General features: G+C 40.0%; 1 protein-coding gene across 1 annotated transcript in view; it reads right to left on the bottom strand.

Annotated features, from left to right (window-relative positions):
* Positions 1-2219: 2219 nt before the first annotated feature.
* LOC100692659 (thyrotropin-releasing hormone-degrading ectoenzyme) overlaps positions 2220-23513 on the bottom strand; it is a 257284-nt gene continuing 235990 nt past the window's right edge. Inside the window, exons 17-20 of the mRNA XM_019347171.2 lie at positions 15393-15560; positions 11545-11685; positions 11368-11449; positions 2220-7334 (exon numbers count right to left, since the gene is read on the bottom strand). Coding sequence (XP_019202716.1) covers positions 7182-7334; positions 11368-11449; positions 11545-11685; positions 15393-15560 — 544 coding nt within the window. The 3' untranslated portion in view covers positions 2220-7181. The remainder of the gene's footprint in view (positions 7335-11367; positions 11450-11544; positions 11686-15392; positions 15561-23513) is intronic.

Genomic DNA, 23513 nt, shown 5'->3' with positions numbered 1-23513 from the left:
GGAAGAATTTAAGTATTTTTGGGTATTGTTCACGAGTGATGTGTGAGGGGAGAGGCAAGCTGGAGATGGATGGACGGATTGGTGCCATGGCTGCAGTGACAAACCGTAGTGGTGAAGAGAGAGCTGAGTGTGAAGAATAAGCCTGGAAGTGACTGGTTGATGTACAACTCCACGCCCAACTATGGTGCTGAGCTTTGGGTAGTGACCAAAAAAATGAGATCACAGATACAAGCGGCGGAAATTAGTTGTCTCTGAACGATGGCTGGCCTCTGCCTCGGAGATGTAATCATTCGAGTGGGGCTCAGATTAGAGCCGCAACTCCTCCACATCATAAGCAATAGAGACGGGAAATTAGAATTTAGCAATTCTGATTCCATTATTGGTATCAATAAAAATCTGAATGGGAAAAACCAAAAGTGGATTTCATAAACCAGTAGGTGATGGATAGTGACTAAAATTGGATTATGATTATTTACAAGGTTATTCTTCTGGTCTCAGTGCTGCATCCTGAAAGAAGACACGCGGTGCCCTTGAGTTAAAGCTTTTAGAAATAAAACTGCAAGGTCTCTAAATGGTGTTTGAACCAAAGGGGGCAATGACTGTATCCAAATAAAAGGCCTTATCGCTTTTATTGTATTTGATGTTCTACTTGACAAAGTATATGTGCATATAAATAGCTTGAAAATAAAAGCTAACAGTCAGCATCTACTTATCTCACTGTCGTGGAATTGATCCTAAATTTCTTAAAAGTAGCACAAATATCACTCGACTATGAGGGCTCTGAAAAGAAACTGTGATTTTAAAATTCTTTATTATATAACCCAAGTGGATTAAAAACAGTAAGACTATTACAAAAACATTAGAAAAATAGTAAATAACTGAAGGTCTTAGCAAAAGGAAAGTTCACTGTGCTCAGAGAAATAATGCAGCACTTATCATGTGATTAGTGGTTACTCATAAAAGGTACTTTCAGACTGCAGGGACATTTCAATCGCTCTAATAACTTGTGGAGGAAGTCCCCCACTTTTAGTGTTAATGGTTCAGTAACTAGGAGCGATCAGAGTTCTTAGAAACACCATTTCTGTTTTGTTTTGTTATTTTTTTTTTTAGCTTCTACCTCAGGGTAGGGCCAACATGTTCTCGTTAATGTAACATAATGCTGTTTTGTCAGATTCCTCCTGGCATCAATGCTCTGACACAGGCCGTGGCAATATCAGCCACTGTGATCCCATTTTAAAGACCTACAAATTCCACAGTAGCCGTGATGACACAAGTAGCTTTATCAACCATAAAACAACAGTTTGTGTCCAGTGGGGATGGTTCAAGTACTCTTTGTTTTAGGTTCAGACACGGAAAACTACTTGGATACTAGACACCGCTTCAGAACAATAACCCTTCTCATTAACAACTGACACGTGTAAATGAGCCACTGTGGCAGTACTGACAAACAGCAGCAACTGCCACTTACTGGATAAAAACTATCCTAAAAGAGAAACCTCTGATTGACATCGATTGCTGGAGCACTGACAATACCATACTGAAACGACAAACCATGTGAACACTAGACATTTAAGCAATATTTAGCTCTAATAAAGGGGAAAATACAATCAATGGACAGTAAAATCTAGCTTTAAGAAACCTATATAGAATAGAGACAACATAAAAAAGTCTGGCTCCTCTAAATGAAATATGTTAAAAAAAACTTTCCCAGCAGTTTATCTCGACTTGCTACATGTGACTTCAGACAGCAAAGAGGCAGAGACAGAAAATGATTAAAGTGAAAGTGGATTACCACAACAACCAAAGTAGATCTAAACTGCTGTACCACAAACTATCCTTGATCATAAACTGGCAGAAGATCTGCAGTCTGCCTCTGTCCAAGGTTAGTGGCTCCTTGTATACTTAACTTTTTTTTTAAAGTAATTCCTTCTTAGGTTGTATAATGTGAAAAAGTACAGAATCAATACTGCTTTCCAGCTCAGTTATCTTCAAACCCACTGTGCACATAAACTCTTCCATCATGGGATCCTGTATCCTCTGTTTTTTTTGGTACTGAAATGCCAACACCATCTTCTGTAGCTATCAGGTCACTTTAGTTTTCAGAGGAACAGCTCAGCAGGATGTTACCCTGTGCGTTCAAACTAATAAACCTTCCTATTACTTGCCTTCTTGCTGGTTTCCAGGTACTGGACAGAAACAGAATGAATCACACACAAGGGTAACCATTTTTGTTTTAATATTGTCCAATCAGAAAACACAACCAAAGAAAAGTAAACAGGAAGTAGGATTAAAGGCTTGTGTAGGACTTCCTGTGTCTTTCAGATTTTGGTCCTAAGCCATAAACATCATCATCATCTTCATCATTACCACCACCACCATTATTATGATTTTCAGCATCAACATCTTTGTAGTCCACATTTTAATTTCAAAGTCATCACAGTTGAATAATTTACAGTGTTTATTATACACAGGGCAGATTTATTGTGTGCTTTGTGTCTGTAGACCAAACTTCCCTGAATGGACAATAAAAGGTTGAAAATGCACTGAATAATTAGTATAATAATTAGAATAATACTAATTAGCTTTTTCACATCATCAACATTTGTCATCACTGAGTCACCCATCATCATTAGTTCCACCATCATAATTATAATCATTTAATCATGACTGGTAATGTGGCTCTCATCATCAAAACTGCTGTTTTCTTCATGTTCACACACGCACATCAACATACGTCACTGGACACACATTTTATAGAAGCAGGCAGGTCCATTAATTTGTATATGGCTCAATTATTAACATCAAAGCTGGATCGAAGAGAAGAGGAACAACTTCAAAGTCTGCTCCACTGGACGAAAGTTCAATGCAACAAACATTAAAAGTCCTTTTTTTTTAAACTTCTTAAAAGTCACATTTCCAAAGGTTTCACAGGTGTTCTCTTCAGGCATTTTTGTGTCCAGCTCATGTTCCTAAGACTCTCGAGTCCACAGAATCATTTACATTTAAAACTCAGCAGGGCAAAATCAGAAATCTACTCCCTTGAAAGTCCATTGTGCTTTTAAATCCGTCATGCTGCAAGACTCTTAGCCACACAGTCCACAGCAGTGCAGAGCCCATTATACTGTACAATCCACAATGATCAGAAATCCTTTGATCTGCAGAATCTGTCACATTTCCGTCACGCAGCCAACACCTCCATTCTGCTTTGTATTTTGTAGCGCAGCAGAATCTGTACAGGCTCCACAAAGCAGTCAGACCTACGACACTCGTGCACGACTGACCGCGTGTATGGTCAGTGCTGTTGTACACTGTCTGTTGTACTTTGTAATCCATCACCCTGCAAAAGTAAAGCTGTCCCATATGGCATCAACTCTGCCAAAGTGCATGCTCCTCAACACAGAACTTATCTTTGCAAACAAATATCTTGAAATGCCAGGTTCATCAGGCTTTGCATTTCATCAGTAAATCACTTTGTGAACTTTGTAGGATTACACTTGCCTGTCTTTAAATAAGTCCACTGATGATGACCTTCAATCTGTCACATCAACATGAGTACAACTGTGTTTAAAAAGCCACATCATCTGCATATAACAACACTAAACACATTTCTCTAAACAACATGCTCTCAGCTGTCTCGTTGGACGTTTCATTTGACCATCTTTCATTTTGACTCTACTCACTGATTTGTCCATCAGGTTTACAAAAAACAGGTTTACTGATATCTAACCATTGACTGGCTCAAAAAAATATCTTATTAGTGACTGTCAGTTTTGTCCAGAAGTTGAGGCTGATGTGCTTTTGTCCAACAACTTTCTGGTTTTGTGCTTTGTAAAACCACAGAAATCTTTTTGAGTTGTTATTTGGTCACTGATTTAATTTCCAAGATTGCTGTCAGCCAGAAAAAGCTTTCTGAGATGCTCTGTCAGTTTTACAGTCCCCTGGCTCTTCTCAGTTCTCCACAAGGAATGATTCCAACATTCTCATCCATCTGTCATTCAATTAATCTCTCTGAGGAGTTTGTCAGACTTTAGGAGGTCACAAAATAAATAGCAGGTTTACTGGCTGACAGATTTGAAGTGGGAAGCATTCGGGGAAACTATTACAATTACACCTGACCCCTTCTGGTAGCTTGCCAAGTGTGTGGATGCAGGTGTCTTTAATTTAAGATTACATGTACCAAAAAAAATATCTCTAACCCAATGTGTTGGAGAAAAGGAAAAAAAAAAGTGTTTTACTTGTTCCAAACAAGTAAACACACAGATTCTTTTAAAGAATATAAATTATATATTATGATAGCTTAGGGCTATGAATTAGTATTTTTAGAATTAGCCCCCTGAAAGTTAACTGGATCATGCTAATGTGAGTCTTTTTCCATTTAAGTCTATGAATGCCAAATTAGTTGTGCATTCAGAGATGCTGTACTGCATACTTTGATAGTAATGAGTGATTATTTGGGTTACTGCTGTCTTGCTATCAGATTCCTATCAGAGCAGTCTGGTCATTCTCCTCTGACCTCTGACATCAACAGTGTTCTCAGAAAGAACTGCTGTTAACTGGATATTTCCTATTTTTCAGACCAGGCTAATGAGAGCTGTATTCATTTTACATTTGAATTTGTTTTTCTTTTCCTGCTTTCTTTGCCTTTACAAATGAAAAACAAATGCATTTAAATACTTTTTCTTTTGATTTTCTGTCAGGTAGCATATTTAATCCTACAGAGGGCACAGAATACAGACTTACATATTGGCAAATGGGAAATACCTTTCATGGTAAATTCTGTTTTTGTAGTTGCTGTCAACAACTTTAAATAGAAAAACTAATTTATAGGAAATTGTAAACCTTGTCCTATTCAGCCTCCTTTGTGCTTTTGCTTAAACCCAACACCCCCTTTATGTACCAAGGCTGTTTTAGGCCTGCTTTTAAAGTCTCCTTCAAAATGCTGTCCAGTTTTGCTTATAGAAAAGAAAACAGACCTTTGCTCGACCATTATTATTCTTCAGCATTAAGTGTTTTCTCTGGTTTAGAGGAAATTTTGTTTGAGCTTTTGTGCTGTGAGCTTTTTATATTCAGGGGACATTTCTGAAACGAGGCCCCAACACCCCCCCCCCGAACCCACTGATATTTTCAAAAGCTGAGTCTTTGATCATGAAAAAAAAAGCTGCCCTTTAATTTCAGGCCGAACGGTATGAATTCTGTGGAGAGTTAATGAGTGTGAATCAGTGCTCTGAGTGTTATCAGAAGACACCAAGTCCATGTAGTGTTAATTACAGCTCTGTTCAATGATCGACATGCCCCTAACTGCCAGGGTGTCTGCCTTTTACCGTCAGCCGGTTTAATGTGCTGAACACAGGCCAGACTGATTAAGCTGTTCTGGATCTTTGGTTAGCAAGGACGTTGTGAGAATCAGAGCCTTGAAGGACTGAAAACTGCAAGTTGCATCTTTAATCAGCCAATCAAAATGCAGACAATTACACCTATGATTTGTCAAAGTGAGAGTAAAATTTTCTTTGTTCTGGATATGTTGAAAGGTCTATTTTGAATCCTTTCTATTCAATTCATTGCATTGTGTGATTGAAACCATACAATCCAATGTCTTGATGCATGCTTAATCATCCAGGTATCCCAAAAAGTTCATTCTGTTTCTGGACGTAGCGTTTTCCATGGGAGAAACGTTTCGTCATTCATCCAAGTGACTTCTACAGTCTCAGGCTGGAACACCACTAAGTCATTGGTTCAGGTATGTGGATGACACCTGGGTGAGATCAAATCTCAGGACGTACCACAATTCATTGATCACATAAACTCAGTGGACCAACACATCAAATTCACCAGGGAGGATATGACAGGTTAGCATTCTTAGACTGTGAGATTTCCATCAGTAATGGGGGACATTTAAAAGCTGACGTGTACCGTAAACCTACCCATGTGGATCAGTATTTAAGGTTTGACTCTCATCATCCACTGGAGCACAAACTGGGTGTCATTTAGGATGCTACAACACATAGCGATCACCATCCCTCATATACAGCGGCCAGGGAAGCAGAAGAACATCATATCAAGAAGGTCCTGAGTAAAATACGGTTATCCCAGCTGGACAATTGTCAAAGCTGGGAAGGCACCTAAAGAAAGTTCCAGGCGATCTAGGAGAGAAGGACAACTGCAAAACCCCGTAGTGATCCCTTATGTGTCAGGAGTATCGGAACAGTTAAGACGCATTTTTTCTAAACACCGAGTCGCTGTGGATTTTAAACCCCAAAACTCGCTGAGCTACCAAACGCTACCAAAAAATGGTCCACCCAAGGATCGGGTCCCCGACACAAACAGAGTAATATAGTGTATGATGTTAAGTGCCAGGAGGACTGCCATGATTTATACATCGGGGGGGGGGGGGAACCTCTGGCGAAGCGGATGGCACAACACAGAAGAGCTAACTTGTCAGTCCCGGACTCTGTAGTCTATCTATGCCTACAGGCCAGTAAACACTCTTTCAGTGATGAGGATGTACACATCCTGGACAGGGAGGAACGCTGGTTTGAGTGGCTGAGACTGAAGAAGTCACTTGGATGAGCGACAAAATGTTTCTCCCACTGAACATGCTATGTCCAAATGAACAGAATAAACTTTTTGACTATTCAATACTGGTTGTGTTCCCATTTTTTGATCAAAAGAAAAGCTAGTATCAAACATCAGTGTCATATTAGATGTTTTAAAGGGAAAACTCACTAAACCATTTATATCTAAATGCGTTGTCAACCTCAGAAAGAACCACCCGTGACTGCTAATACCACAGTAAGTAGTCCCCCATGGGCTGTGTCTAATGAAGCCTAGCTGAAATACAACTTTGTTTTTTTTTTGTTGTTTATAAAAATCTTAGTCATTTCACGTGGTTGTTGGCTGTTTTTAATCTGACAGCTGGTTCTTGTCTCAATGACTACCCTTAAAGCAGTCTAAACATAGCACAGAAACCAATTTAACCACATCAGCCACAAGTGGAGGAAAGCAATCCAGTAGAGCTAAAAAGATTGAAATCAAGGTTCTTTAAAAAAAATCAAAACCAGTCAACCCAGTGTTCTTGATCTTTCAGTCTGTCTTTTCTTCTGTCTGACTGCATCTGGTAGCTAGCATGGCGTTAGCATAGCAGTCAGTTTGCAGTCACTTCACTTTAGCTGGCTGGCATGGTGTTAGCCGAAGGTGGTACTCGGAGGTTTGCGTAGCCACTGGTAGAACTGCCGCCGGTGGAGGCGGTGCCAGCGCACATTGCCCTCGACAATTTCCAGCGCTCGTGGCAACGCAGGCCCCGCCCCCACACCACTGGACAGGATGAACTCCTTTAACTAAAGGAAGAAAGAATGACAGGAGTAAATAAGGCAGCAGAGGAGAAGAAAGAAAAGAAGATGAAAGAAAAGCAATAATAATAATAATATTTATCCCCTGTAGATGCTAAAAAGGCTGTCACCTACCCCCCCCCGCAGATTTCATTTCAGAAGCTCATTGAACTGTTCTATGTTGTTTCCATTAAAATTTAAAAATCTAAATAAAACTTAGAAGGCACAATCTGTGTGCCTGAGACGGTGAAGAGTAGAAAAAACTGAAGAGAGCATTGTGGGGCAGTTTGAACCCAGAGGTTAGTCTCACAGGGATTCCTTGTACATAAATTGACCTCATTTTTTGAAACTTGTGCCATGACCATTATAAAAATCCACCTCTGGGAGAGTATATATATGACATAAATAAGGGAAAGCTTCATAATTCCACTTCTAGAAGTGAGAAAAAGTACAATTAACAGATACATTGCCAGTAGAAGTTGGACAAAAACAATAGCATACACATTTCATTCTTTTATTTTGAGGGTTTTGACCAGATTGTGAACCCAGCTGCAAGGATTTGCTCCCATTCAGCCATGAGAGCATTAATGTGCTGCTACACTGATGCTGGGTGATAAATCTGGATCACAGTTGCTGTTCCAGTTCACCCCAGAGGTGTTGGATAGAACTAATGAGGTCAGGGCTTGCAGGATCTTCCTCAAACAGTTAGACACAAAGTTAGATGGATACTAAAGCAAATAACTGAAAACTGATGTTTTCACGTCTCAAACAGATTCTTTTAGAGTTGCACTGTAAACCCGCAAAAGATGGAAAAACTTTAATGCAAACATTTTATTGTATTTTATATTGATGCGCTTTAATGTCATGGTATATGTACAGTTTCACTGCATTTAAATTAAAGAGCTTGTTAGCTCAGCTGAAATAGTTTCACAGTGTCTGATTTAATTTTCTTCACTTATGCATCACTGAGGAAGGCATGTGTAAGGTAAATATACAGTTTCAAATTAAATACTGTAATCATGGACATTTAAATGCAGTTATTCTTCATTACTCTTGACTTGAATGGTACTTGTGGTGAGTGATTACACATTCTTGATGGCCATTAGCAAGACAGCTTGAAATTCACTTCACAGATATTGCTTTTTTTCACTGAGTGGAGCACCACACGACACACAGATACCTGCGCTTCCAATTACAGGTAGCTGGAAAACAACTCTGCTCACGGTGTCACACCTCACAGTGTCATTAAAAAAATAAGATGAAACAAAACCTCAGCAGCTGAATTGTAAACATAATGGATTCACATATGTCATCAGTATTTCAGAGCCTGCAGAATACTTCCCAGACACGCCCACTTAGAATAAAGAGTATACAATTATTTAATTGCTTTAATCATTAGGGTTTACAGACTGACTGTGAGCATGAATGTCATGAAAATATTTGGATTTTAATGATTTCTTCAAACTGTTCTTTTTCTAATGTTGAATGATTGTGCAGCATACATCTTAAAAAACAACATTCACACGTTTTTTATTTGCTCTGTTTTTTCACTGGGCAACTTTCCAACTGCCCTGCTCGTAGCACACCACCTCAGGTCCCAGCACATCTTTTACAAGGGAGACATGATCAGCTGACGGAGCTCAGGTGTGTGTCAGCCTCCCCTGACACCACACCCTGAACCCACTGCTCCACCCCTCCCCTCCAGCTGAGCCACAAACCACACCCCACCACATATACATGTAAGGTCAAATACATTTATAAACCCCCCACTAATCTTTGGTTAGCTTTCCCATTGCAAGCTGCACTTCGTCCAGATGCTTTTGGTAGCCTTCAACAAGCTTCTCACATAATTCATAATTTCTGTTCACTGTGGCCAGAACTAAATCTTCGTCTCGTTTGACCATCAAACCTTTCTTCAGTAAGCACTTGACTTGTACACGTGGGCAGCTTGAAATTTCAGTCGAGGTTGAAGGTGTTGATTTTGGAGTCACAGCTTCTTTCTTGGTCGGCACCCTCTCAGTCCATGGTGTTGTCAAAGTGACCGCATTGTGGACAGTGACACTGGTGTTCCAGCAGTTACCATTCATGGGAGGCTTGAGCCATTTATTAGCTAGGAGATCATGGTCTGCATCCAAGTTTGAAACTTTTTTTTTTTACAATTTGTTTTGTTTGTTACAAGTGGAACTAAGGCAGCTGGACAAAGCAATAAAAAGGCACATGCATATACATTTGGCCATTTAGTAGCTGAAATACAAAAAGCTCTGAGGTTTTATATAAAGAAGACTTTGTTGTTTAAACACAGCTGAAGAAAAACGTTTGAATGTGAACATGTGATGTATTCAAGCTAAACTGTCTTTGAAAGGCATCAATTAACTGTTGAAAATTACTTTGTTTCAACAATTTATAATTACACATAAAATTTCCAGCATGAAAGTGGAGATATCAAAAGAAGACTTTGGTTTACAGGACTGTAAATTAACAGGTTTTCAACATGTGAGGTGGTTTTTCTTTTTGGTCACAAAAGAGAAACTTTGTTGAAAGAAGTGAATTAATTATTTTTTTTTAAAAGTTGAGAGCCAAAAAGGAAACTTAATGTTGTTGCGAGTTTGACAGATTCAGTGAAGCGCAGGAGAAAATCCATCCCTCCAGCTCACTTTACTACAGTTCATATCGTTAAGCAAGCACTCCTCCCTCCTCTCGTCTCTGCCATGATTTCACTTTCTGTTATCTTTACACTTTCCCTCTCCTGTGTGAGTCACCCTAAGACCCTTTTCAAACTAAAAAGAATCATCATGTATTTAAGCTCATGATGTTTTTGTTCTGAGGTTTCACTGACAGTCAAACCTGATGCGGTTACCATACCAACAGGAAAGTCGAAAGAATATTAATCACCAAAGTTTAAATAAACAGATTTATTCAGAAACACCTACGACCTTTTTTCTCTTCCTTTAATTTTATATTTAATTATATCTGATTTCCATCTTTTCATCATATCAAACAACAAGCGTAGTAGCTGTGAGATGATTCAACAGAGGAACGATTAATGTTGTTAATCAAGCTCTATTTTCTCTGAGTAATCAACAGTAAATCTGGAATATTGATCCAGCTGTGAGCCTCTCGAGAACACAATTACACACTGATTAATTTCAAGGTCCTGTTAATTTCCAAGCTCCCATACTGGCATGTAGAAAACGTGATAATCTTCCTTCTTGTAGGGTATAGATTTATTTATTCTTGCTCTGAATGAAATAATTAATTTCCCTTCATTTATTTAGCCCAAATGAAAGAGTCCACAGTCACAAAGTCTATAATGTGCAACAGTAAAGTAATCCACAAGTTTCCACCAAGTTTCTACCAAGTAAGGAGAACATGAGGAAGACAGCAGGGAGGAAAATGGATTGGAACACATTGGGAAAACCACAGATGCCCCAAGAAAGGATGAAGGCAGGACTCAGGATATATGTACAGACAGAGTTAATTAGAGGAAGCTAAACAAATGTGTAACACAGGTGGAAGAAAATCAGGAAGAAGAAGCTAAACTTCATAGAAGATACAAAACAGTAACTCAGTCCCAGCTGGTCACTCTGTTTCATATCAGAACACACTGGCTCGATCTCAGAAATTATCCAAAAGAATAGTTGTCTTTGAATGGTTACAACACTTTGGCTCATAATCAAAATCTCATAATCAAATTAGTGAACTTACCCTGACTTTGCTAACTTTAAAATGTGTGATGTCATAGTGGCTGCATTCACATTTTATATCACAGGAAAGTTAAATTTACACAACAAGTAACTTTAATGAACGTCTTGATGTCTTTAAATCTGATTTTGTGCCAGTTTGACACTTGATGGCTTCAGGATTTGATGGTTTTCAGGTGAAACTAAAATCGGGAGAAATAGACCTTCGACGGGGAAAGATGTTTTTTTTGTTCTTTTAAATAGCAGCTTCACACCTTTCTAAACCCCAGATGCCACTTTCTATCGGATGTCATCTTTAGTCGACTGATCACAGAAAAAACAACACCACTGGATTCACTCACCTCATTGAGTTCTCGCTCAGTGTTGAGGAACTCTGTGACTCCACTGATGAGTTTTGAATTCATGAACAAAGCTTCACCGTATCTGAACAGAAATGAAGACAGAGACGGCGTTTCAGGTGCCACATGTACAGAACTTGAAGACGCGTGCGTGCTTCTTTGATCGTTCACGTCTCTTACCGCGCGTTCAGGATGTCCCACTTCTCTCTGAAGTACCTCCAAGCCAGGTTCCGACCCTGAGGGTTTCGACCCACGTGGATGATGACATCAATCACATCCTGCTCTGGGACCAGGTCTGAGGTCAGAGACAGGTTCAGCAGCCTTGGAGACACAAAGAAAAGGATGGAAAGGTTGGAATGTGACTGTACCGAGTCTACCTCGAGAGCTGATAGGTTCCATATATGCTAACACATTAACATGCTAAACATTCTCCTCAACAAATATTAGCACAATCACAATATTAATAAAGACTGAAACTCGCTCCAAATACTGACTTTGAATTTAACTATAAAGCCCTTAAAGACGATGTTCACATTCTTCAAATCAAATCAAATCAAAATTTATTTATATAGCACATATTAAAAACAACAAAGTTGACCATAGTGCTTCACAGTCAGTAAAAGCATGAGACAATTAAAACAAAACAATAAGAAAACAGGGCAGGAAACAACAGATGACAACACAACAAGCCAGATAACAGCCAACTAGTTAGAATCAAAAGCCAAAGTAAAAAGACCGGATTTAAAACACCGGATAGACTCGGCGGTACGAATATGAACAGGGAGGTTATTCCAGAGTCTAGGTGCCACGGTTGCAAAGGCCTGGTCACCTCTGGACTTCAGTCGAGACCTTGGTTGTGCTAGGAGCATCTGATTGGTAGCTGGGCGCTAAATTATTTAGAATTTTAAAAGTGAACAAAATAATTTTTAAATCTATACGATATTTGACAGGGAGCCAATGTAAGTTGGCTAAAAAGGGAGTGATGTGATCATAGATTCTAGTACCTGTTAAAAGACGCGCAGCTGCATTTTGAACTAACTGAAGCCGGTAAAGAGAAGAGTGTTGGAGGCCCAAGTAGGAGTTACAGTAGTCCAGTCTGGAAGTGATAAGTGGATAAGCTTTTCAAGGTCCTTTAAAGGAAGGAACGGCTTTGCTTTGGATATCTGACGCAACTGGTAAAAGCTGTTTTTTTACCATAGTGGAGACCTGTTTCTCTAGATTAAAAGAGCTATCCAGGAACACTCCGAGGTTTCTTACAGTGAGCGAGAGATGGCTAGCAAGAGGACCTAGGCCCTAGGTCCTAGGGCATCAGCTAACTGGTCTGGCAGAATGTGACTACCAAAAACTATGATTTCAGTCTTACTCTCGTTCAGTGTAAGAAAATTATGTGATAACCAAATTTTAACTTCATGCAGACAGTTGAACAGAGGTTGCAAAGAAGTAGACACATCAGATTTCAAAGATGAATAAATCTGGACACTCTTCCACAGTGTTTTCCCATCTGCCTTCCCTGATGCATGAAATATGACAGCAGCTTTCAAGGAATAAAGAGTTAAGAAAAAACAATGTGGGATGTAAATGTGGATCTTTTGAAGTTACGAGTCGTTCAATAACCTTCTTTAGCTCCTGTTAAAGTTTTGTCTTACATGGATTAATAACCTTATAGAGAAACTTCTGTGCACCTCTGGCAACTGGAACTTGTAAAGTGTATTTTGTGTTCAGATATTAAAAGTTGTTTAACCTCTGTTTTTTGGCTTCGGCGTGAGAGTCGCAGTGTGTGAAGTCTAACGCGTGTGTCACTCGCCAGCAGCGTGAGGGTCGACAGCTCATGTAATCTGGCCAGAAAAGGTCAAGCTGTCATTTTGTAGTTTTTTTGTCCTGAGAGCTGCCGGAGGATGTTTGTGCCAAATCAAGAAAGAGTCCTCTGAAACACTCACACAAGCTACTCCCAGCTTGAAGGGGATTGGAGGGAATTTAAAGGGATTTACAGAAACATGTTGATCACACACAGAGCGATCATTTGGATGTGTAAACGTATCAAATTGAGAGTTTTTCTTTTTCTTTGAGATGTGAAACTGAGCAGGCCAAAAAGTTTCATAAATTTATGTTCAATCATCAAACGCCGTGTTCAAAGTTTACCTTCATCGTTCTCTATTTTCTGTTGCTTCACTGCCCGTGTGTGTGTGTGTGTGTGTGTGTGTGTGTGTGTGTGTGTGTGTGTGTGTGCGCGCGTCGCTTGGCTCGTTGTTTGTAACTGCCATCTTTTCATTAAACCCCCAAATCAATTTTCTCTCTCTTTTCCCACAATCCCTCTGCTGAAACCATTTCCTGTGTGACCAATCAGGTTCTTTCTGAGCTGTGGTTTTTGATTTGTGTGTGTGTGTGCTGCAATCTGAACATACAGTACCACCTCTCTGATTGCAGAACAGTTTACTGTGGGTAGAAAATCAATACCTGAGACACACACACACACACGCGCACACACACGCGCACACACACACACACAGACACACACACACAGACACACACACACACCGATCGGTCTTACTATGAGTGTGTGTGTAATTCATCCTTGCAATTTTTCTAAATGAGCGATAGTGGCAGTTGCCCCTGATAAAATACAGTGTTGTGTATACACAGTCACACAAAAACACACTTGCACACACACACACACGCACACACACACACACACACACACACACACACACACACACACACACAAACCTAGCTGGATTTCAGCACATGTAACGCCCCCCAGGCATCTTTTCACTGCACATACTTTTCTGTCAATTAGCAATTTTTTTCCTGTCAGTGCGCCGCCAATTAACAGAGCTCACCTGACAGGTAGGAGTCACCTGTTTATTTTTTATTGTTCACTGGTTTGTTTGTCATATTCTAATACAGCCCAGTACAGACAAAACTCTGCAGTATCCGAGTCATTTTCCAAATATGAACAAAGTCATTGTTTCCACGCTGTCCCCCAAATTTGTCCTTTTACCTTCATTTCTTGGTCTGATAATGTTTTTTTAGACCCACTCTAAGTTGGTCTTAACCAAACTGTTCCCGGCAGCACGTTCTGTTTATTTTCAGTACGTTTTTATTAAAGTTCTATTTATTTATTCCATCCTGCTTGTCTACCACGTGTCTGTTTTTGGTCCCTCTTATTCAGACACCTATTACAGCTCAAAATAAATGTGAATGTTGTTTCATATCTGCCGGAGGGTCTTAACAATTTAATATTATATGACATTTGCAAAACATGTACGCAAGATGCAATTAAAGACAAACAGCAGGAGGTAGATAATCCAGATGTGAATTAAGCTCACAGCAGGAAACTGATTAAAAATAGCAGCAATGCAGAATTATTTAATATTCAAACTACACAATGTGACTGTACTGGCACAGCCTGACAGGCACACAGTTAAAAATGCCTGTGGATGTTAACAGGTTAACTTAATCTCACTTCCCACCACTGTTATTCATATATCTTATGCTCAGATACACTCGGCCTGTCTTTATGTTCCCCTCCAGCACAGAGTCATTGTACATGGCTCAAGTTTCAGTTTCAGTAACAAAATCCTGATTTCATACGGGGAGATTTGTTACTGCTGTTGCTTTCGTGAAAACATAAAAAATAGTGAAGCAGAATTCAGACTCTAGGGTCAGTCTATCACAGTGACCGTCTCGAAAGACACATACAAATGGTTATACTGTATAGAACCCATGTGGGCCCGATGTAGGAGACATAAATCCTTTGAGAGTTGTGTCAGGAAGGGCATCTGGTGCAAAAATCTGCCAAATCAACTATGCGATGACCCCTTGTATTAGGGCTGCGTGGGTCTGCCCACACTTGCCCTCACATGGGCCCCAAGAGGGCATATTTGCTGGGTAGATCAATGATATTAATTCATATGACTTTAGAATGCAATTTAAAAAAAACAGCTCTCTCATTGAGTGTCTGTGAGGTTAAACAATGCAGAATCATTCTCTAATAGCTGCAACGACAGAAACAGCGGAGCCATGTGTACCTGTTGAGGAGGAAAGTGTTGTCTGAGCAGGTCAGAGCCTCCAGCAGGATCTTCTTCTCTGAAACGGCGTTGGAAGAGTGAAACTTCATCCAGATGAACTCCCACACATCCTCGTCCATCAGGCTGACTCCGGTGCAGTAAACTATGTCTCGGATGTTAGGAGGAATCCTACAGGGCAGGGACACAATATCACACCATCACACTGACTGAAGCCACTCTGCCCCGGTGCAACAAATTACCAGTACAGCAAAAGTCTGGTATCATTTTAGGAATGTGAGTATTTGATGTGACTTATTTGCAGTACCACCTTCCTGCAGGGACAGGAAGGTAATAAAACTAAAAGCCCCGATAAGGCATGTCTGCGGGATTAACTGGGACGCTCTCTGGGTGCTAAGTGAGAAATTCTGATTCCATTAAGAAGCTCCATTAAAAACATTCCTCCTGCTGCTGCTATGGTCATAAAATGCAGAGAAAGAGCCACACTCAGACACTTTTGAACAACGGGGACTTTAGAAAGTTTCAGGAAGTCTAATTGGCACGCATACCTCTAAATTTATTGTGTTGGAATATATTTTCAGTTTGAATAGCATACGTGCTGACTGCAGACAGCTTCTGTCTCAGCTGCATTCACAATTGCCAAGCCAAACTTTAATCAGAGTAAACACAGCAAATGTTCTAGTCAGTGTCCAAGTTCCAACTTTGAGATACACGGCTAAGTAAACAGACAAGACAGAGATGGCGATGCATAAATTCTGAGTAGAGGTTTAGGAGAATTCTAACTGAGATGCTAAAAAACATGTTAGCCAGTCACCCTGCTGCTCTGATGAATGCTCAGAGCAAAGCTTCACAAGACTTTCGGTGATGTGGTCGCAGGTAGCTGCTGCCTTGCTGTATTTGTAGCACTAACTACCGTGGCATTTGTTCTGGTGCTTCAGTGGATTCAGATAGTCTGACAGTGGCAGGGTGGATGAGCCATACTGCTGTAGAACTTTGTTCATGTTGAAGCTGCAGCGCTAAAAGCTTTTTAATCCCTGCATTTCTTTGCAGTCACCAAACTCTTCATTTTGAACAGGTTTGAATTGTGATTGTATGTTTATAATGTAATTCAAGTTGAGCCTGTTAGAGTTGCAGTTAGGATTCAGTTTCATTACAAAACAATAACTCTTGTTTAATAACTGTTGATGACCCTGATGTTCTCTCTTATTTATAATTTTGATGAGATGGAAGTCATTAAAATGGTATTCTCGACTGACCAGAACTAAAGTAAAGGAGACTTGTTTCTTGTGTTTCCCATCCATAGTTTGTTAGTTAGTTTGTTATGACTGCATTGTTGCAGCTGTAATTGACTAAAAACAGAAGCAACTGCCCTGTAATAGTCTTTTAGTCATAATTACCAGAAGTTTCCATTTTGTTTGCATCACTGGAATTCTGCTTTGTCATTAACTTTACACTAACCTGTCATTTCATAGTTTCTTTTCTTCAGTACTAAGGTTTGTTCATGACTTGGATTTTGTTCCACAACAATGAAAGGTGGTGATGTAGTATAAGTGCTGACAAGCAAGACCAAGCAACACTACTAAAAACATGTTCAAGATGTGAAGAAATATGAGCAACCAGAAAAAGTGAAAACAAGTCAGTCACTTAAATCCTAAAAGTTCTTTCACAGGAAAAAAAAGAGTGTGTTCAGCTATATTAATCATGGAAGGACTCATAAACAGTCACAGTCATTGGGATGGCCAATATTTGCATTTTCACCACCTCTAAATACTCATTAACCCTGTTATTGGTTTACGACCTGTACAATCGACCAGCTGCTCCTGTTGTTTGACCCGAATATTGATCTTCCAGGGTGCCAGATATGAGTGATTTACTTAATGAATAGACAGTTACAAAAATAAGACCTGTCTAAGCAGAGATTCTCAGATTTCTCTCTCCCTGTCCAGCTCCTCTAACACTTACTTCTTGGGGGACTCTGAGGCATTCCTAAGCCAGCTGAGAGATTCAATTTCACCAGCATGTTCTGGGTCTGCCCTCGCGTCTAATCCCAGTTGGAAATGCTGAAACATCTCACCTAGACGCACCCTGGTCAAATCCCCGAATCATCTGAAATGGCTGTTTTTGATGTGGAGGAGTAACATTCTGTTCTGTCCACATCCCAGACAGCCTATAGAGGAACCTCATTTCCGCTTCCTTTATCCACAGTCTCCCTCTGTTGGTGATTACCACCAGCTCGCTGTAGATGAACCCATAAAATGGTGATGTTTGCTTTGTTAAGACAAATACAATTATTTCAACACTAACAAGGCAGAATAACAACCTAAGCCTCTATCTGAATACAGAGAAAACTCTGCCCCTGTATCCTCTTGGAGGAGCTGGAGTGAGTGGCTGGGCACAGGAAGGTCTGGTCATCTCTGATTAGACTGCTGCCCTCATGACCCTTACTGGATCAGCAGTAAAGAAAACACAAATTAACACCCATTAACCTCTCAACAATCAACAAGTTGGTACTGACCGTGTTAGGAGGTTAATATCCAACATCACAATATAACAGACTCGTGTGATGCCATAAACAGCTGATGGAGCTGATCCGTCATTAGCAAAGAGGTGAACAAGATATAATAACACAATATCTGACATTTTTTTCTCTATTTATTGCTGCCAGTGTTTCATTGTTTCAGTCACAAATGTGTGTTTTGCTATTATATATTTTGGTCCGTTTATTTCAATTTACAACATAACACATGGTGTAGTTGCAGTCTTGAGTCATATTGCTTCTAGCTGATTAGTTTTCGTAACCTCTCTGTGACACCAGAGAAAATAAATGCACACAAAGTTTATTAAAATAAAATGAGCTGGGTTTGTGTCAGTCATATGTCTGTAAAGTTGTTTTTTTTTGTCAAGTCTTTGAACACAAACTGAATGATGCTTCTTATTTTGAACCTGCTGTGAAAGCACCCCATGACTTGTGTCAACATTTATTATTGTGCTGTGTATCACCATTTGCAGGCAGAGGAATAAAAGTGGAATCTGTGAGGTGACCTGGCACACTGAATGCTGGTTACACAAACTGTCTCTCAGTTATCTGACTGCTGGAGGAAAAAAGCAACACCTGGTGGTACAGGCTGATTGATAAGAGCGAGATCTGGAGCCCCTTCGAGGAAGACCTTTGATGCACCATGAATCCCATTTCATCCATGAAGGGAAAAAAGTCTACACAAATGTTCTGAACTGTCAAAACAACATAAAAAACTTCATGTGTACCTGACAAAACCCACATCCGTGTAAGTGTCTATAAAAGATGGACGCAGCTTCATATTTAAGTGTCTGAGTATGAGCCAGTAGCGCGTGCCTCCTCTGGTTGTGAAAAATAAATCTGAATATATAGAAGTTCCTATGACACTGTAAAATCTGTGGCATCAGTAAACACTTTTCTGAGTTTGTGGTCTCATTCTGATGTTTAAAGTCTTATTTAATTCAACATGATGTTCAAGTTGCTCTGTTTAAAGGAAAATAGAGAACATTTTCACCTTATCATATGTCTCTTCACCACACTGGATGTACCTCCTGTCTACTAAGAACAGAAACCTGAGGCTACAATTCACACAGTCTCAACAAAAGAAGATTAGAAAAATGTTGCCGGGTCTGATTTCGTCCGAAATTTTGCTACATTTTGATGGTATAAACAACACGAGTGCATGAATCCATCCTACCTTGTATCAACGGTGCTGGTGCTGGTGTAAAGGTTATGGGGATATTTTCTTGGTGCTCTTTGGGCCCCACAGTAGCAACTGAGCATCATTTGAACCTCACAGCCTACTTTACCTGAGTACTTTTGCTGACCTTTATGAGCACAGTGTAACCATCAAATCATCTCAAACTGGTTTCTTGAACATGCCAACAAGTTCACTGTCCTGAAATCACCTCCACAGTCACCATTCCAACAGAAAGCCTTTGGATGTGGTGGAAGACGATGGAAGTGCAGCATGATGGTTTCATGTCAATATGGACCAAAATCCCTGAGGTATGTTTCCAGAACCTTGTTAAATCTGTGCCATCAAGAATAAACTCTTTACCTCTTTAAAGCTTACAAGGACATCCCCTGAAGTTCTTGTCTAAACTGAGCGGCTTCTGTCATATTTCAGGTCTGCTTATCTACTGAGTGTGAATCAGAAATTGGTGATGGTGGTCTGTCTATGTAGCTACCCAGAAACCGTTCTAATGGTTGTCAAACCACATCTTTATTGATATACTGAGTTGTCAAAACTCTTCATTAAAGGTAGAGAGGAAGTCATCAAATGTTATCTTTGTAGGACAAAGAGTTACAGCAGCTCTCAAAGCAAAAGGAGGTAAAACCTGGTATTAGCAAGGTGTTACTAATAAAGTGTCTGGTGAGTATATACAGTGCATATTTTTTTAGAGATGACCTCTCTATTTGGCAAGTTCTCACTATTTTGAGGAGCTGGGCCCAGTGGAGCCTTTGTGGGGGATGATAACCTGACCGTGTTCTGTTCTGCCTCTGTGGAGACCTCAAGGACAACCTGACTGCTTGTTGTCTAGTTCGGAATAACTTCACTGTGTTCCTCTGTATGGAGCAGAGAGTAGCTGTAGGAAAGTGCACAAAGGAAAATCTCTGTGAAAGAATAAACTTCAGAATGTGGAAGGTCATACCCGATGTAACACCTGTGCTCGTCTCTGTTCTCCTTGAAGCGCTTCCCTAATAATTTATTTATCTATTTTAAACTTTAGATCTATGCCTACTGAAAGATTATTTCTGCACGAGGAGAACCTGGTCTCACAAGATTTCAATAAGACTAGTCCGAAGGTCAAATTCAGACGAGAAAGTCTAAGACCCTTCTGCACCAGGTTTGGGGGGGGGTCATGTTTATTTACTGTATGTCAGATCAGATTTACCCATTACTGTGCTGAACTGAAAAAAAACAAAAAAACTTTGATGAACATTTGAAAGAAACCTTGAATAGATTCATCTAAGTTCCAGTTAGATTTCACAGGACTGCCTATGCTAGTCTCTAACATTAAAGAAAACCCATTATTCTTTTCTTTATTTCTCGTCATGCATTTTTCTCTTAAAATGCCAAATTAAAACTCTGACAACTCCCTGGAATGGAAAAGACAATGCTGAGTGAAACTTAAGTGTAAGTTTTATTTCCAGGGGAGCAATTACACCGACACACCTCTGAAGAGACAAAAACAAATCACAAACTCATTAGGCGAAGTCAGAACACCTGCCTGATCACTTCACTTCACACAGAGAAAGACAATTACACTGCGACTGGAAAGAATCCCCCAGAGAAGAACTGCTTAGAGTGTGAAGATCCCACTGGTTTGAGCACTAATATTATATCACAACTTTAAGTGACGGTAAAATATTAGCATGACAGGAAGATATCATTCTTTTGGTCTGCTTGATTTATTGACTTATTTACCAGGCACGAGTCTTTCATGTTGCTGTGGAGGACTTTTAGCCCACTCTTCTTTGTTTTACTGTTTTAATTCACCCACAATGTCCAAATCTATTAATGTCCCTTACATGGTTTACTTGAAGTAACTCAGAAACGCCAAATGAAAATGTAACTTCATATTTTGTGTGAATGGCGATTCCTTCCTTTTGTGAAAGAGTATACATAGTCCTAGAGTGTGAGTGCTAATTAATCTACAGCCTGACGACCACATCCTACATAAGGAGCCAAGATGGCTGCCACCTGCAGAGGATCATTCACTTCATCATCTCCCAGCCTGTCACTCCAGTGTTTGTTGTAACCTGTGAAGTTTGATCTGAAGGAGTGAGCAGCGGTGACCTGCTTATGTTGGAGCTGTGTTTAGTAGATTATCTCAGGCTGTATCTGCACACAGCTTTGTTTGTTAGTTAGTTATTTTGTCCTTAGCTCACCTCGACACTAATTCACACTCCTGTGTTTGCAAATCTGTTGAATAATAAATACAACATCTATTTTTAATTGAAAAGTTGTTTTTGTGGCAGCTTGAGACTGGGATGCCATTTCATGTTGTGTCTCAGCATCCAAGATGGGACCCAGGAAAATGTTTTGGATGCCATCATCACTTTTAATGTAACTTTAAAAAAAAAAAAAAAAAGCTAAATATAATAACAGATACTCATGAGAAAAATGCATGTCAGTTAAAAGCACAGAGAAAATTATCTGGCAGGTGTTTGGATTTTTCCCCATAATGCAGATGAGCTAACTATATATAGTTTCACAGAGTGTGTAAGTGAATAAGTGAAGAATTTTAGACACAACTGCAGTGATCTCATGCACGCCAACCTGGGTGCTGCACCACAAAGTTAGTTCAACATATCCGGGTATCTTTCTGGTGTCTAAATCCACTCACCCTAAAATCGGCAATCAGGATACGTGGTCACATGACACTGGTCATCAACTCCCTAAGATAATCTGAGGGTTTCTCTATCTGATTACAGTACGAGGATGTTTTTGTGAAAAAGGTTGCAGTTTTAGGTTTATCTGCTCATCCACAGCCTCGGTGCTGAAGAATAAACATGAAACGGAATTCAAATGTAGCCTTGGACTAGGCTACGTGTGAAATGAAGTAAAATATAAAACATAATATATAAAATAAAACAAGTGCCCTGATATGGATCACATACTATTACTAACACATTTAAAAAAATGTCTGCAGCCAGTGGGGGAAAAATGAATACAGTTTTGTCTTACATTCTGAACTTTACTGATGCTCATCGAGGAAGAACAAAGACTCTAAACACTAATGACAAACCTTGCACAGAAGGATTCAGGATTAATGAGGCTATTTTCTGGAGATTTGATAGGTTAATAGGTGGTGACACCTGCTGTAGGTTTGGTCTGCAGTATAAGTCAACATGTTGAAGTGAACCACCTTCACGGTGCAGAAAATCCTGGGTCAACCCTGAAGGTACTAGGATAAGAGGAAACCTTGCCTGTCAGTGCAGACTGCACTTGTCAGTTTGACTCTTGTTCACAAGGATCAGCCAATCAGAAAGAAGCATCCTTGAAAGGTAGACATGTTACAGAAAAAGCACTAAGGGGCTGCACCAAAGTCAGGTATAAAATAAAGATCATTTTGATCTGAAAATCATGCAAAGCTACTCTAACAGCATCTGATACAAATAAGGAATGTGAGCAGTCACCTTCAGAGATCATGACACACTTTTCCCACCATGTCTGAGAGCTCAGACCTCACAGGGTTAAACACCAACACACACACAGACCTCGTGTTCCAGCTGGTTACTGGCCTGAATCATCTAAAGTAAAGCCAAAAAGGTGAACATTTCTTTCATACTATAAAGTGTCTGTGCATGGGTGTGTGTGTGTGTGTGTGTGTGTGTGTGTGTGTGTAGATGTGCGTGTGCTTGACCTAAATTGTCAGCAAACCAAACTTTAATCTCAATACAGTGAGCTCAACTGGCAGCAAAATAATATCGTGGACGATAACACTGCGTGCGTGTGCGTGCATTCAGTGTGAGCACAGAGTGAGTGATGCAGGGACAATTACATCATTCAGCGACCTGGGAAATCATTTTAGAGATGCTCCACATAAGAACAAGCTCCAGCACACACACACACACACACGCACGCACGCACACACACACACACACGCACACACACACACACACACACACACACACACACACACACACACACACAGGTTGGCTAACTTCCACATTACTGCTGACTGTAGCATTAAAGTCCTTCTCAGGCGACAGCTGCCAAACACTGCGCACTCGAGTGTATTTATGACATCGAGTGTGTTTACCCAGATAACACTACCAGGTTATTAATCATGTAAAACATTAAGTAATACTCTATGCTGTCCTCCTGCTACTACATCTATTTTGCCACCTGCACAATGAAAATAACTTCATGATGTTGCATTTCCTCCTCGTAATCAACCACCCAGATGGCTTAGCTCCCATTAATGAGCTCCCTTTGTATGTGGATGTGTTTTAACAGTTTGTAGAGGATGTTTTATGTCCTAAAGCTCCATCTTTCTCCTGAAATATTTTTCCCCCGGATCAAACGCCTACTCCAATGGTAAACATGGCTTTTCACCATCTGCTCTGTCTGTCTGCCCATGTGTCTGTATGTCTGA

Source organism: Oreochromis niloticus, linkage group LG17 (genome assembly GCF_001858045.2).
Source record: "Oreochromis niloticus isolate F11D_XX linkage group LG17, O_niloticus_UMD_NMBU, whole genome shotgun sequence".
Taxonomy (NCBI): Eukaryota; Metazoa; Chordata; class Actinopteri; order Cichliformes; family Cichlidae; genus Oreochromis; species Oreochromis niloticus.
Note: the sequence above shows the minus strand (reverse complement) of the source record. Positions and strands in the feature narration are given on the sequence as shown.